At 37.1% G+C, this 12,216-nt stretch overlaps 1 protein-coding gene across 3 annotated transcripts in view; it reads right to left on the reverse strand.

The window, feature by feature from the left end:
* Nucleotides 1–3,565: 3,565 nt before the first annotated feature.
* LOC110017816 (alkylated DNA repair protein alkB homolog 8) overlaps nucleotides 3,566–12,216 on the reverse strand; it is a 32,697-nt gene continuing 24,046 nt past the window's right edge. For 2 of the 3 annotated variants that reach the window (XM_020714930.1, XM_020714929.1), the window contains 2 exons: nucleotides 4,253–4,318; nucleotides 3,566–3,992 (listed from right to left, as the gene is read on the reverse strand). In XM_020714930.1, coding sequence (XP_020570589.1) covers nucleotides 3,930–3,992; nucleotides 4,253–4,318 — 129 coding nt within the window. In that variant the 3' untranslated portion in view covers nucleotides 3,566–3,929. The remainder of the gene's footprint in view (nucleotides 3,993–4,252; nucleotides 4,319–12,216) is intronic. The other variant, XR_002293290.1, reaches the window with a different exon arrangement.

The raw sequence follows: 12,216 nt of genomic DNA on the forward strand, positions 1-12,216 counted from the left end.
AACCCTAAACCCTAAAAACCCTAAACCCTAAAAACCCTAAACCCTAAAAACCCTAAACCCTAAAAACCCTAAACCCTAAAAACCCTAAACCCTAAAAACCCTAAACCCTAAAAACCCTAAACCCTAAAAACCCTAAACCCTAAAAACCCTAAACTTTAAACCCTAAACCCTAAACTCTAAACCCTAAGAACCCTAAACCCTAAACCCTATAACTGGGTCGGGGTACCACAGACCCATCATCCACAGATATTAGGACTCTAAGTCTACCTGGTCATGAAATTATCTTCGTATTCTTCATATAGAGGTTACATGGTTTGTCGCATCAATGTGCTATGCATGTAAATATGAAAGTTTAGTTGGAAATATGTAAATACATAAGAATTATGTGCTATGTATGTAAATTTTCTTTACTATAACTACTGCATATAGATAAAGTGAAAGCAAATTTAGTTTAAGTCAAAGTAAAAAAAAAATTATTCTTGTTCAACTCACACTAAGCTAGAAATTAAAATCATTATAAGTCGAGCTGACGTGACTCGTAATCATTTTGATTATTAAATAGGGATCGAATCAATCCATTTTTTATAGGGTGGGCAAAACTTTAATTAATTAAATAATACTAATAATAATTACTATTATTATGATTAAATGAAAAAAAAACACATATAATTAGTTTTGTAGAGAGAAATACGAAGAACTAGTAAAATAATCTTATTAAATTTATAAGAGAAAAATATAAAAATAAATTTTTTCCATTTAATGTAATAGAATTAATGATACATCTCACATTGGTAAAATATATTTTAATAAATTGGATAAGTTATATGGTTTGTCGGTAATAAATATATTTGATTTAATTTAGAAACCAATTAATCATATTTTGGCATTATGATGTTTCTAGTATTTACTCAAATTTCACTAAGTGGAAACAATGATATTAAAAACAAGTTATAAAGACTTATCCTTCTCATTATTCTTTGTGGCTAATAAAGTAATTGGGAAGGAAAGAAATTTAAAAAAATTAAAAAAAATTCAATGCTGAAATCATCTTCGTATTCTTCATATAGAGGTTGAGATTAAAAAGTTCTACATCAATAGATTTACTAATGTTTGATCGTATGTTTCATCATTTGAGTATTTTACTATGATATCTGGTTTCCAAAGTTACTTCTCGTAAAACGTGGATAATAAAAAGATAATTGCAAACCTTACGATGTGGAATGTAGTGATGCCAAGAATATCATCCTTCCCCTGACAACAAAAGCATTGACCGAGGAGGAAGGAAAATAGCTTTCCTTAAAAGACAAGATCCCAGGAGGTACTTCCTGAACTCCATAATACATGGCTCAGCTAATGAAAGGCTGCATATCATATCATTAAATGTTGAATGCGTGTGCGTGTCTATATGAGGTGATAGGCCTATCCCTGGTGGATAATCATTAACCTGCAAAATTTTATCAGAGGGTGAAGAGTAGCTATACGGAACCCAAAGTATGTAACTATGTTGTCAATAATTATTATGCCAAGAAAAAAAAACCACCGCATGTAGCATATTTCGAGTCATCTTATGTACAAATTCTCATCACATCCCAATAACATTTTAACCTAAATGGGGAGGGACAGTCCACATAGAACTTTGAGTTTATATCAAAATAAGTGCCTTCAGCTTCAAGCTGATGCAGGACACTATCAAAGTCTAATTTTCATGGCAGAAATTCGGTGAGAAAAAGTCAACAGGAAATGCATTTTTTAAAATTTTGACAGATGCAACACTTAACTGTAAACAGATGAAAAAAGAAAACACATACAAAAGTGCAATTAAGTTCACACAAATCTTTTCCACTAATGAAAATAAAAGTGGAAGAAATTCAAAGCGTTATAAAAACAATGATAAAGTAAAAAAATTAAGCCACAAAAAATGTGATCATAAAGGAACAAACACCCTCAAATAGGAAGAAAAGAAGAATAAAATAAATAACGCAACGCAACTAAGAACTATTAACATAGAATAAATTACCTTCCATGTTCATCCATAACGGAAAAACAAATGTACTCCTAGGAGGTAGGTTAAATAGCAGAAAAATTCTATCTAGAATTATGCCCTTAGTGAGGACTTCATATTTCACTACGTCGGCCAACTTAGTACCACAAATCCCGTTTTTCAGTCTTGTCCCAAGTCAAGAGTCTGCCTCTTACGCATGACTTCTCTCCAAACCACACAACACCCCTAGGCCTCTTCTACGGTCTATACTCACCCATCCTCTCTAAAATATGCTCTCTCGACTGAAAAATGTTATTTTATACCTCCTAAAGGAAGCATAATGAAAAAGATTTTGAATTAGTGTCATGCATTTTATTTAAAAAAAATATAGTTTACTAGAATGCTTTTAAAATGAATTATAAATTTACTATGGTTGACAAAAATTATTTTTTCCTAACAACCTATAGTAATGTATAATTTACAAACAAACCACACACGATGGTAAAATGGACAAAAGTAGGTAACCTATAGATTGAATATAAATAGTAAAATACGGAATGTTTACTGAGTGGAAAGAATAAAATGAAGGTTGGGCTTTACAAGGTTTGCAGATAAACTCTCAAAAAAAAAAAAACTGTTGACTTCTGAATTATATTACCCAATCATAATATATGCACCAATCAAATAGAATAGGAGCCGTAGGAGTACATTTGTTCCTGTGCATTCTGAAATGGTTCATCTTATATGCACCCAGTCCATTCGATGCTAAAAATACTCCTAGATCTGGAATATTGGAATGTATTGGGTCGAGAATATTTTCACATACATTATTGTACTAAAAAAAAAATTCCCAACTCAAATGTACATCTTAGAAAAATACAACAACAACAAGTCTTTAGCCCACTAAGTGGGGTTCGCTAAATGAATGTTTTTTTTGTCTCCATTGTGTATTATTCCACCGTTTAAATCATCACTTTTATGTTTCTAGGATTTTTGTGTATCTCGGAGTGGCTAAAACAAAGAAAAAAAGATTGTCTCTATTCAAAATGCCCATCGACCCTAAACCCTAAACACGTCATACCGACGGTGATGTAAAACCCTTTGTTTCGGTTTAAAAAATAAGATTGCACATAAAAAATGAATATTGTTGTCCTGTCAAGTCATTTTTCGATTGTGACAAGATGGGCTTATTGAATATATTTTATGCATCTTAAGGAAAATGCTGAAATTTGTATCTAATTTTGGATGGAATTTGTAAATAGAACAAGTCTGGGAATTTATTTATAAAAAGATTGTACGACTCTATATAAATTCAAGTCTTTTATTCCTTGAGATATCATAAATAACATTTAATAAATTTATTATTAAGCATGAAAAATAAAACAAGATGGGAAAATCATCGAATAGCTGTGAAACTCAAGTGGAGGAACCAAGGATCTAGATTTGAGAACTTTGAACCATGAACTAATTTACGCATATCATATCAGGACCTTACACACAATAATATACAACTTGTAACAAAAAATTCAATGAAAATTGAAACTAGTTTTACTATTTTCTTATGAAAATTTTGGTTGTTCTCCTTGACAATTAAAAAGAGAGAGAGAGAGAGAAAGAGAGAGAGGTGACAAACCTTCCCTAATATATATATAGCTGTAAGTTGGTTTCTAAGTATCAAGTTTTATACTCAATATAATTATAAATAAACTTCTCTCAGATATAAGGTTTGAGAGCCAACCCCACCAGCTATCTAATTCTACCACTGCAAACAAAGATGTTGACCGCAGTTGTAGAATTAGATCTAGTATTGATGTGGGCGATTCCTGGGTAGCCATAATGTGTTGAATTATCTGAACTGATGTCCACCAACTTTGAGATGAACATTAACAAATAGCTTCGATATCCCTCCAATATTGATGAAATTATCCTCGAAAAACTTGAATAAAACTTAGATATCCTTCTGAGAATCACAGTATTGCGAGAATTTGCACTTGCATGGTCCACTCCTAACCTGTCATGACAAAAATCATTAAAAATAGACAGAAAGGGAAGAGAGAAAACCTTGGGTCCTTATCAAAATTTTGATTAAAATATCCACGTCTAATGTTTTACGGGGAACTGCGGAAACAAGGCAGAGATAAATATCCCGTATAACAGAAGTTTGCACAACCCAAAGCATTTGTTAAGACATTCCTCTTTTTTCCTACGTAACCATAAATTTTTTTATGGCTATATTATAAAGCTGGTGAATGATACACAAGGTTTGTTTACCTTCCGAAAAGTGAAAGAAACCCTCTTTGAACATCTTCTAATCATCTTTCCCTGTACGATATCAACCTACAACATCATGCATATTCACACGAACATTAGTGGCATAATTCCATATAGCTGCAAGAGCACAGCTCTACCAAGTACCCTAAACATATATAATCATTAACCAATACGAAAAATACAAGATCTCAATTATTGCCCATGAGAGCTAAGATGGAGCAACCCTGTTCTTTCACTTACATAAAGCTCTAGGCTGAAAATCAAGTCTGAATGAGAATGGCTAGGTTGATATTAGTTTGTAGACACATAATAAAAATATATGTCAATAATAATTGAAATAAAGCTAATCATGATGATGACAAACCAAAAGGGTGCGTCAAGAAGGTATGTTTAATTACTTAGGGGAAGTCATTAACAATTACTTCCATCTTGTGATGGGAGTTTATATATATATATATATATATATATATATATACAAGATAAATTTTTGGTTTAAGCAATATCAGTTGAAACTGGCTAGAGACTGGAGACATCACACTTATTTATGGTAAAAATTAAACATACAATATCATTAAGTTGTTATTTATATATAGGTGAAAATTAAACATACATTTTTCTCCTTTGTTTTTTACTCGAGAATTTTTCCACAAAATAATTTATAATTTATAATCCTTCCTTGGCAGGTTGAATGGAAGGCTTCTATTTTAAAGAAAATAAGAAATTTTCTCAAGTATATAATTTGTTAAAAGAAACATCGATTTTTTTTACAGTTGACTGGAAACAAATAGCTTGGCTTCAAATTGTTCTCTTTAGGTTTGAAATTCCTTTTCTATGATTTATCTTGGGCTTCGGGAAAAAAGGGGATGCTCTTGAACAAAAAAAGAATTATTCACATAAAAATTCCCAATCAAGTATCTTGATACACTTTTAAATCTCATCAAAGAAATGAATTACCTTATGCGAGAGATTGTTGGGCCGAACCAACCCACTTGGCTGAACCAGCCAAGGGTTGAGGCCTAGCAAGAAACTGAACCGGCCTCCTCTTCCTTTGGGCGGGACTTACCACCCAAGTCCCCCTTCCCATCCCTTTAATCCCCCTTTTATTTCTATTCCCCTTCATGTTCAACTTCCTTCCTATTATATTCCTTCTTATTCTATCTCCTTCATGTTCTAACTATTATTATTTATTATAAATATGTTGTTTGTTTGATGAAGATGGAGTTTTGATTGTTGTTGATTTCAGATCCCTGCCTCTAGGCTTTTCTCCTTCAGAGGGCTGTATCCAACGAGAAGGCATTCCGGCTGTAACTAATATGAGGTGGTGATTATCTCTGTTTGTACCATCTCTTCCCGCTGCCATCCAGTCGCCGCAGTCCAGTCCTCCTACAAGCTATCGCCTTCCTCCAGCATCTTCGAGCAAGCCGCCCTTCCTCCAGTCCTCTTTGAGCAGGCTGCCCTTCCTCCAGCTCCCTTCCTACAGGCCGCACAGCCTCCTGCACCTGCCAGACAGACTGTCGACACCTCCATCTCCATCCAGCGCCACAACCACCTGCTTCCAGCCCTTTTAGCAAGTCGTTACCACTTCCCTATTCCCTCCAGCATTATCGCATCAGCTTCCAGCACCCTTCCAGCAGGTCGCACGTGCTTCTTATTCCCTCCAGCATTGTCACACCTACTTCCAACTCCCTCCAACAAGGCACCACCACTTCCTGCTTCCTCCAGTCCTGTGGCACCTGCTCCCAACCCCTTCTATCAAGTTGTTGTTACCTTTTGTTCGGTAAAGCACTGTCGCACCTCTCACCATTTTGTGTTGTTTTTATTCAATTTCAGAATTGTTGTTTTGACTTTTGAATTTAGTAATATTATTTTTTTTCGATTATAGTTTGGATTAACTCTGTTATCAATATGTATTAGAGCTAACCTAACTCAAGTTTAATCTTAGGATTCCCAGGGATCCACCTTAAACGCACACCCCCCCCCCCCCCCCCCCCCCCCCCCCCCCCCCCCCCCCCCCCCCCCTCCTTCCCTCCTCACCTCCCCCCCCCCCCCCTCCCTCGCAACCAAAAACCATTTTTTTTTCTTCTCTATCCTCAACCATCGCTTCCAAACCCAATCCGTAATCATGTCACCCCGAAGATACTTACAGGAAACTACCCGGGACAAGATAGAAAGAAAAATCTGTTAACTTCAAAAAAAGCTCGCGGAACTCAATGATGGAACCCAGGCAGAGGTTACCCTTGATCATGATCAGGAGAGTCGAAGGGGAGATAGGAACGAAGATCTGAATCCATTCCACAGTAAAGACATCAGCAACAAGGAATATCGGCCACGCTGCTTCAGAATTCAATATCAGAGGAGGCCAAGAGAAGAGCCTCATATGGGAAAAGATGAACAAAGCAATGCAGATGAAATACATTCCACCTCATTACCGCCATGACATATTTCTGACACTCCATCACTTGCAACAATCAGACCATTCAGTGGATTAATTCACAGCTCATTTTGACCAACTACAGACGAAATACGAATTGATCGAGCCAGAAGAACACACAATAACCTAATACCTGAGGGGGGCCTCAAACACGCTATTAGCAATGTGGTGCAGTTATAGTCATACTAGACGTTGGGGGATGTTCAAACTCTAGCCTTAAAGGTGGAAAGACAATACAAACATAGCAGAAAGTAGTTCATACAGGCAGTCACCTACAGCTACCGCAACTTGCAAAGGTATCTTGGGAGGAGCTAGCAAGACTGGTCAGGGAAATGACAAGAAAGATCAGGGTGAAAAGAAACCGAAGAAAGGTAGTTCTTACAGTACAATACCCGTCAGGTGCCTCGGCTATAGACACAGCCTCCAACGGTCCCACGAACTGAGTTGTCACATTCACAGATCAAAGCATCGTTAAGGAGGTGGAGGACGAGGAGTCAGAGAATAGTCCAGAAGAATTTCAGCACCAAAGGACGAGGGAGAATTGCTATTCATATGAGAGTTTTGCAGTCAGAGTCAGAGTAAGATCAATCCCAGTTGAGATTGTATCTTTTGCACCAAGAACACGATAAAGGGGAAGGGTTGCAGCTTAATCATCGACAATGGGAGTTGTGAAAATGTGGTGTCCATGCTGATGGTAAAATTATTCCCTTGCCTAGTTGAAGGAGGGAAATGAGATACGCGTGATCAGCGGTACTTGGTCAAATTTTTTATTGAGGATCAGTTATAGTAAGGTGCAAAGTGATTTCGATGGACACTTGCCACATTCTGTTAGGTAGGCCTTGACAACTCGACCGCTACACTCAGCACGACGGCTTCAAGAATACTTACTCCTTTAGAAGGATGGAAAACATATCATGTTGTTACCTGTTAAGGAAGCAAGAGGCGGACGCGATATAGAGGAATCATTAGTCTCACGGGCCACCTTCATGCAACCAGTTCGGAATGCTCCAGTGGCACTAACATTAGTCCTCCTGGAGAAACTGAGGAGAACAGTAAGATACCAGCAATACTACAACTACTACTACAGGATTTTCAGGATGTGATGACCAAAAGTCTTTCGGGGGATTACTGCCAGTGAGAGACAATAAGCACGTCATAGATCTTATACTACGATCAGTGCTGTCGAATCGGACTCACTAAAGATTTTGACCTGCAAAGTACGAGTTACAATGACAGATACAGGATCTCGTAGCGAGCGGGCTAGTTAGACAGTAGCAATCCATGTGTTGTTCCCGCCCTGATGGTGCCCCAGAAGGATGGGTCGTGACGGATGTGCATTGACAACAAGGTCATTAACAAGAATATCATCAAGTACCAGTTTCTCATACCTCGCCTAAATGATCTCTTGGACCAGTTACACAGAGCCACCAACTTTTCCAAGATCAACTTATGCAGTGGGTACCATCATATACGCATGAGGCCAGAAGGAGTGAAAAACTGCTTTCAAGATACGAGATGGTCTATACGGTGGACAATTATGCCCTTCAACTCATCTAACACACCCAACATTTTATGAGGTTGATGAATTAGGTATTATGGGCTCACATTGGGAAATTTGTGGTGGTCTACTTTGATAACACTCAGGTATGCAGCCAATCTGAGGAGCACTTACAACACCTGAGGGAGGTGGTTGAGATACTGCAAACAGAGAAACTATATACCCATCCAAAGAAGTGTCACTTCATGATGGACCAAGTATATTTTTTAGGTTATATCGTGTCAAGTGCAGGCATTCAGATGAACCTTACAAAGATCAAGGTCATTGTGAGTTGGACTGCACTGCAGTCATTCACCACACTGAGGAAGTTTATGGGACTAGCATCGTTTCACAAACGATTCATCAAGAGTTCAGCACCATCACTATCACGCTGGCAGATCTTTTGAAAGGAGAAATTTCAATGGACAGAGACATCTCAGAATAGTTTCAATACAATAGAAGGTGACCCAAGCGTCAATCTTAGCATTATAGTTGTTCAAGATAAAGTGTGATGCATCCGGTGTGGAGATAAGAGCAGTGTTGACCTAGGAAGGTCACACTATTGCCTTTTTCAATAAAAAACTGAATGATTCCAGGAGGAAGTACTCGACATATGACAAGGAATTTTATATCATTGTAAGAGCTCTAAAGCACAGGAGCCATTACCAACTGAAAAGTGAGTTCATATTGTTCACAGACCACAAAGTCTTGAAATTCTTGAAAAACCAGAGAAAGTTGAAGGGCCAACATGCCACTTGGGTAGAGTTTTTAGCATCATTCAAGTTCGTGCTTAAGCATAAGGCGGGAAGCAGGAATTGCATAGCAGACTCAAGTTGTGGGTTTTGAGATAGTAAAGGACTAGTACGAGGTAGACGAAGACTTCAAAGAGATCTAGCAGCAATTTCAGGAGAAGCCTGCTGAACAGTATTACAAAGGTACCTATTCTACCATAGTAAGTTATACATTCCTAGGTGCTCGTTGAGGGAGGTCATTGTTCAGGAGAGCCATAGTAGAGGACTGACAGGGCATTTTGGTAAAAACAAGACTTTAGCACTCGTGATAGAGCACTTATTTTGGCCCCGTCTAACAAGAGATGTGAAGCGACACGTCAGACAGTGCATAATTTGTCATATGGCAAAGACAAGAGGCAGAATGCTGGGTTTTACACTCCATTACCAGTACCAAAGGGACCGTGGGGAAATTTGAGAGCATGGGGAAAATTTGAGATATGTTAAAGAGGTTCATTGAGATGCAATCCAAGAACCCGCCAACATTGAAATTTGTTAACCCTAACCAAAGGTAAACTGGAGAACCGTGGCAAGGTCGAAAGAAAAAGGGATTGAATGTGAATAAAATGAGGAGGAAAATATCCACCATCATGAACCTCCTCTCAAGGCACTGATTAGGGGTAGATGAGAGATTTCTGATGAAGGCGGTTGGGCAGAAACATAGAGAATGGATTGTGCCAGAGGTTTGGAGAAGCATGAAGAAGAAGGGAGAGAAGAGGAGAGGGGATATGGCTACGGTCGAAGAAAGATGTTTTACCCTCGATACATGCGAGGAAACAACAAAGAAAGAGAAAGTTAGGGTGGAGATGTTAGAGTTAGGAAGTTGAAGATTTCGATCTTCAAGGGGGAATACACACATGGGTGGGTGTATCGGGCGGAGCAATGCTTCGCAGTGATGAGTTAGATGGAGAGGAGAAACTCATGGCGGCAGGATTGTGTTTGGAGGAGAAAGTCTTAGCTTGGTTTCACTGAAGGAGGCTAAATACTCGATTCGTTCATGGGATGAATTTAAGATTGTTTGTTGAAACGTTTCCGAGTCATTCGGGAAGAAGACCTACACGAGCAATTCTATGACTTGACTCAAGAGGGAACGGTCATAGAATATAGAAAGAGATTTGAACTATTGTCGGGATGATTGTGGGAGGATTTCTGAAGCAGTAGTGGAGGGAAATTTCATGAAGGGCTTAAAGCCCGACATAGGGGTAGCACTCCGACTACTAAGACTGGGGATTGAAGAGATGATGTAGCTAGCCCAGATGGTGAAAGACAATAACCAGATGAAGAAAACAAACAGGAGCAACACAGATAGAGTGTCGTACGGAATTGTTGTATCCACAACGATGCCAAAAGTTCAGACAGTGGAAGTTCAAAGGAAGGTTGCACAGGACACGAATAATAGACCACAATCGGGAGCAACACTCAAGCGCCTTCATAGAGACAGAAATTCGGGAGAAGCGAGCCATGTGGTTATGTTTTCAATATGATGGGAAGTTTACCCTAAGACACCGTTGAAAGAAACGAAGATTACAAGTTCTCATAGTGCAAGACAAGGAAGCAGAGAATGAAAAAATAGAGACAATTGTGCAGGAGGAGGAGCACTTATTTTTTCCCACCTTAAGGACAAGGTGACTTTTGGGGGAGGGGAGTATTGTTACGAGGGCTCCTAGCCTAAGGGCGAATTTGGCTTTTGTACGTCTAAGGGAAATTTAGTCTTTTATTATTATTATTGTTGGGTATAAATAGGTTTGTTATGTCTAGAGTTAAGTTTATGAATATGATTGAGTTGTGAGTCTTAGATTTAAGTTTTAGGAGAAATTTTCTACCTCTCGAATTGTAAGAATTGTGAGAGATCACCTAACTCTTAAATCGTAGGTGTTTATCTTTGTATTTTCATTGAATTATTTGAATTATTTGAATTATTAAAATAAGAAATATGTTTAGCCCTAATTTATGCAGAGATTCATGTCGATTTTTGCTCTGAATCGTATCATTTTCTTATATGAATTGCGACCAAAGCTTCCCTTTTCGGAATGGTTGAACGAAGGACTGAAGCTGAGGATATTTTGCGATCTGAAATGGCTAAGAAATAAAGTTGTGGTTGTCGCAACTGCCGAAGATGGCGTTGCACCAATTAGGATTGACACATTTTATTTATGTTCCCTGCATCAAAAAGGGGCTCCACCGGAATCTCAAACGATGTCTAGGTCATAGAATATTTATATTCTCAAAAGAAGTTTTCACGTAAACATGCTAAATGGGTAGAAGGCCTTTTTCATAACTTGCATGTAAAGATTATCAGGTTCGATCAAGACAAGAAGAATGCTACTTATAAAAATGTAAGAGAATTTTATCAAGGCTTGAATACTGATTCATCGCTCTATAAATATTATATCATAAAAGATGGTTATTTATTTAGGGGTACTACTATTTTTGTATTTCTGATTTATGGTAAAGGGATTTTTTTATTTTAAAAAAGCATGTTGGGAGTGTTACTAGACATATTGATAGAGATAAAGACAATTGCATTGACTCATAAAAGTAATAATGGATGCGTGTAAAAAGAGATGTATGCTTGTAGCATTTGCCATTCTGCTAAAGATAGAAATCAGAACACATGGTTGTATATATTGTTAACAATTTCTATTTAAACCTTAAAGGATGTCAGCATGGGAATTATGTAAAGCTTACCACAATAATTGAGAAAACAAGATTGTAATTTTGTACGATGGGTATAAAAATAAAATGTTTCCATTTAATGTAATAGAATTAATGATACATCTCACATTGGTAAAATATATTTTAATAAATTGGATAAGTTATATGGTTTGTCGGTAATAAATATATTTGATTTAATTTAGAAACCAATTAATCATATTTTGGCATTATGATGTTTCTAGTATTTACTCAAATTTCACTAAGTGGAAACAATGATATTAAAAACAAGTTATAAAGACTTATCCTTCTCATTGTTCTTTGTGGCTAATAAAGTAATTAGGAAGGAAAGAAATTTAAAAAAATTAAAAAAAAATTCAATGTGAAATCATCTTCGTATTCTTCATATAGAGGTTGAGATTAAAAAGTTCTACATCAATAGATTTACTAATGTTTGATCGTATGTTTCATCATTTGAGTATTTTACTATGATATCTGGTTTCCCTTTCGGGGGTATCTCTTACACCTCATTTTTTACTTTATACCCGCCCCTCTT

The sequence above is a fragment of the Phalaenopsis equestris genome, unplaced genomic scaffold, assembly GCF_001263595.1.
Source record: "Phalaenopsis equestris unplaced genomic scaffold, ASM126359v1 Scaffold000002, whole genome shotgun sequence".
In the NCBI taxonomy this organism is placed as follows: domain Eukaryota; kingdom Viridiplantae; phylum Streptophyta; class Magnoliopsida; order Asparagales; family Orchidaceae; genus Phalaenopsis; species Phalaenopsis equestris.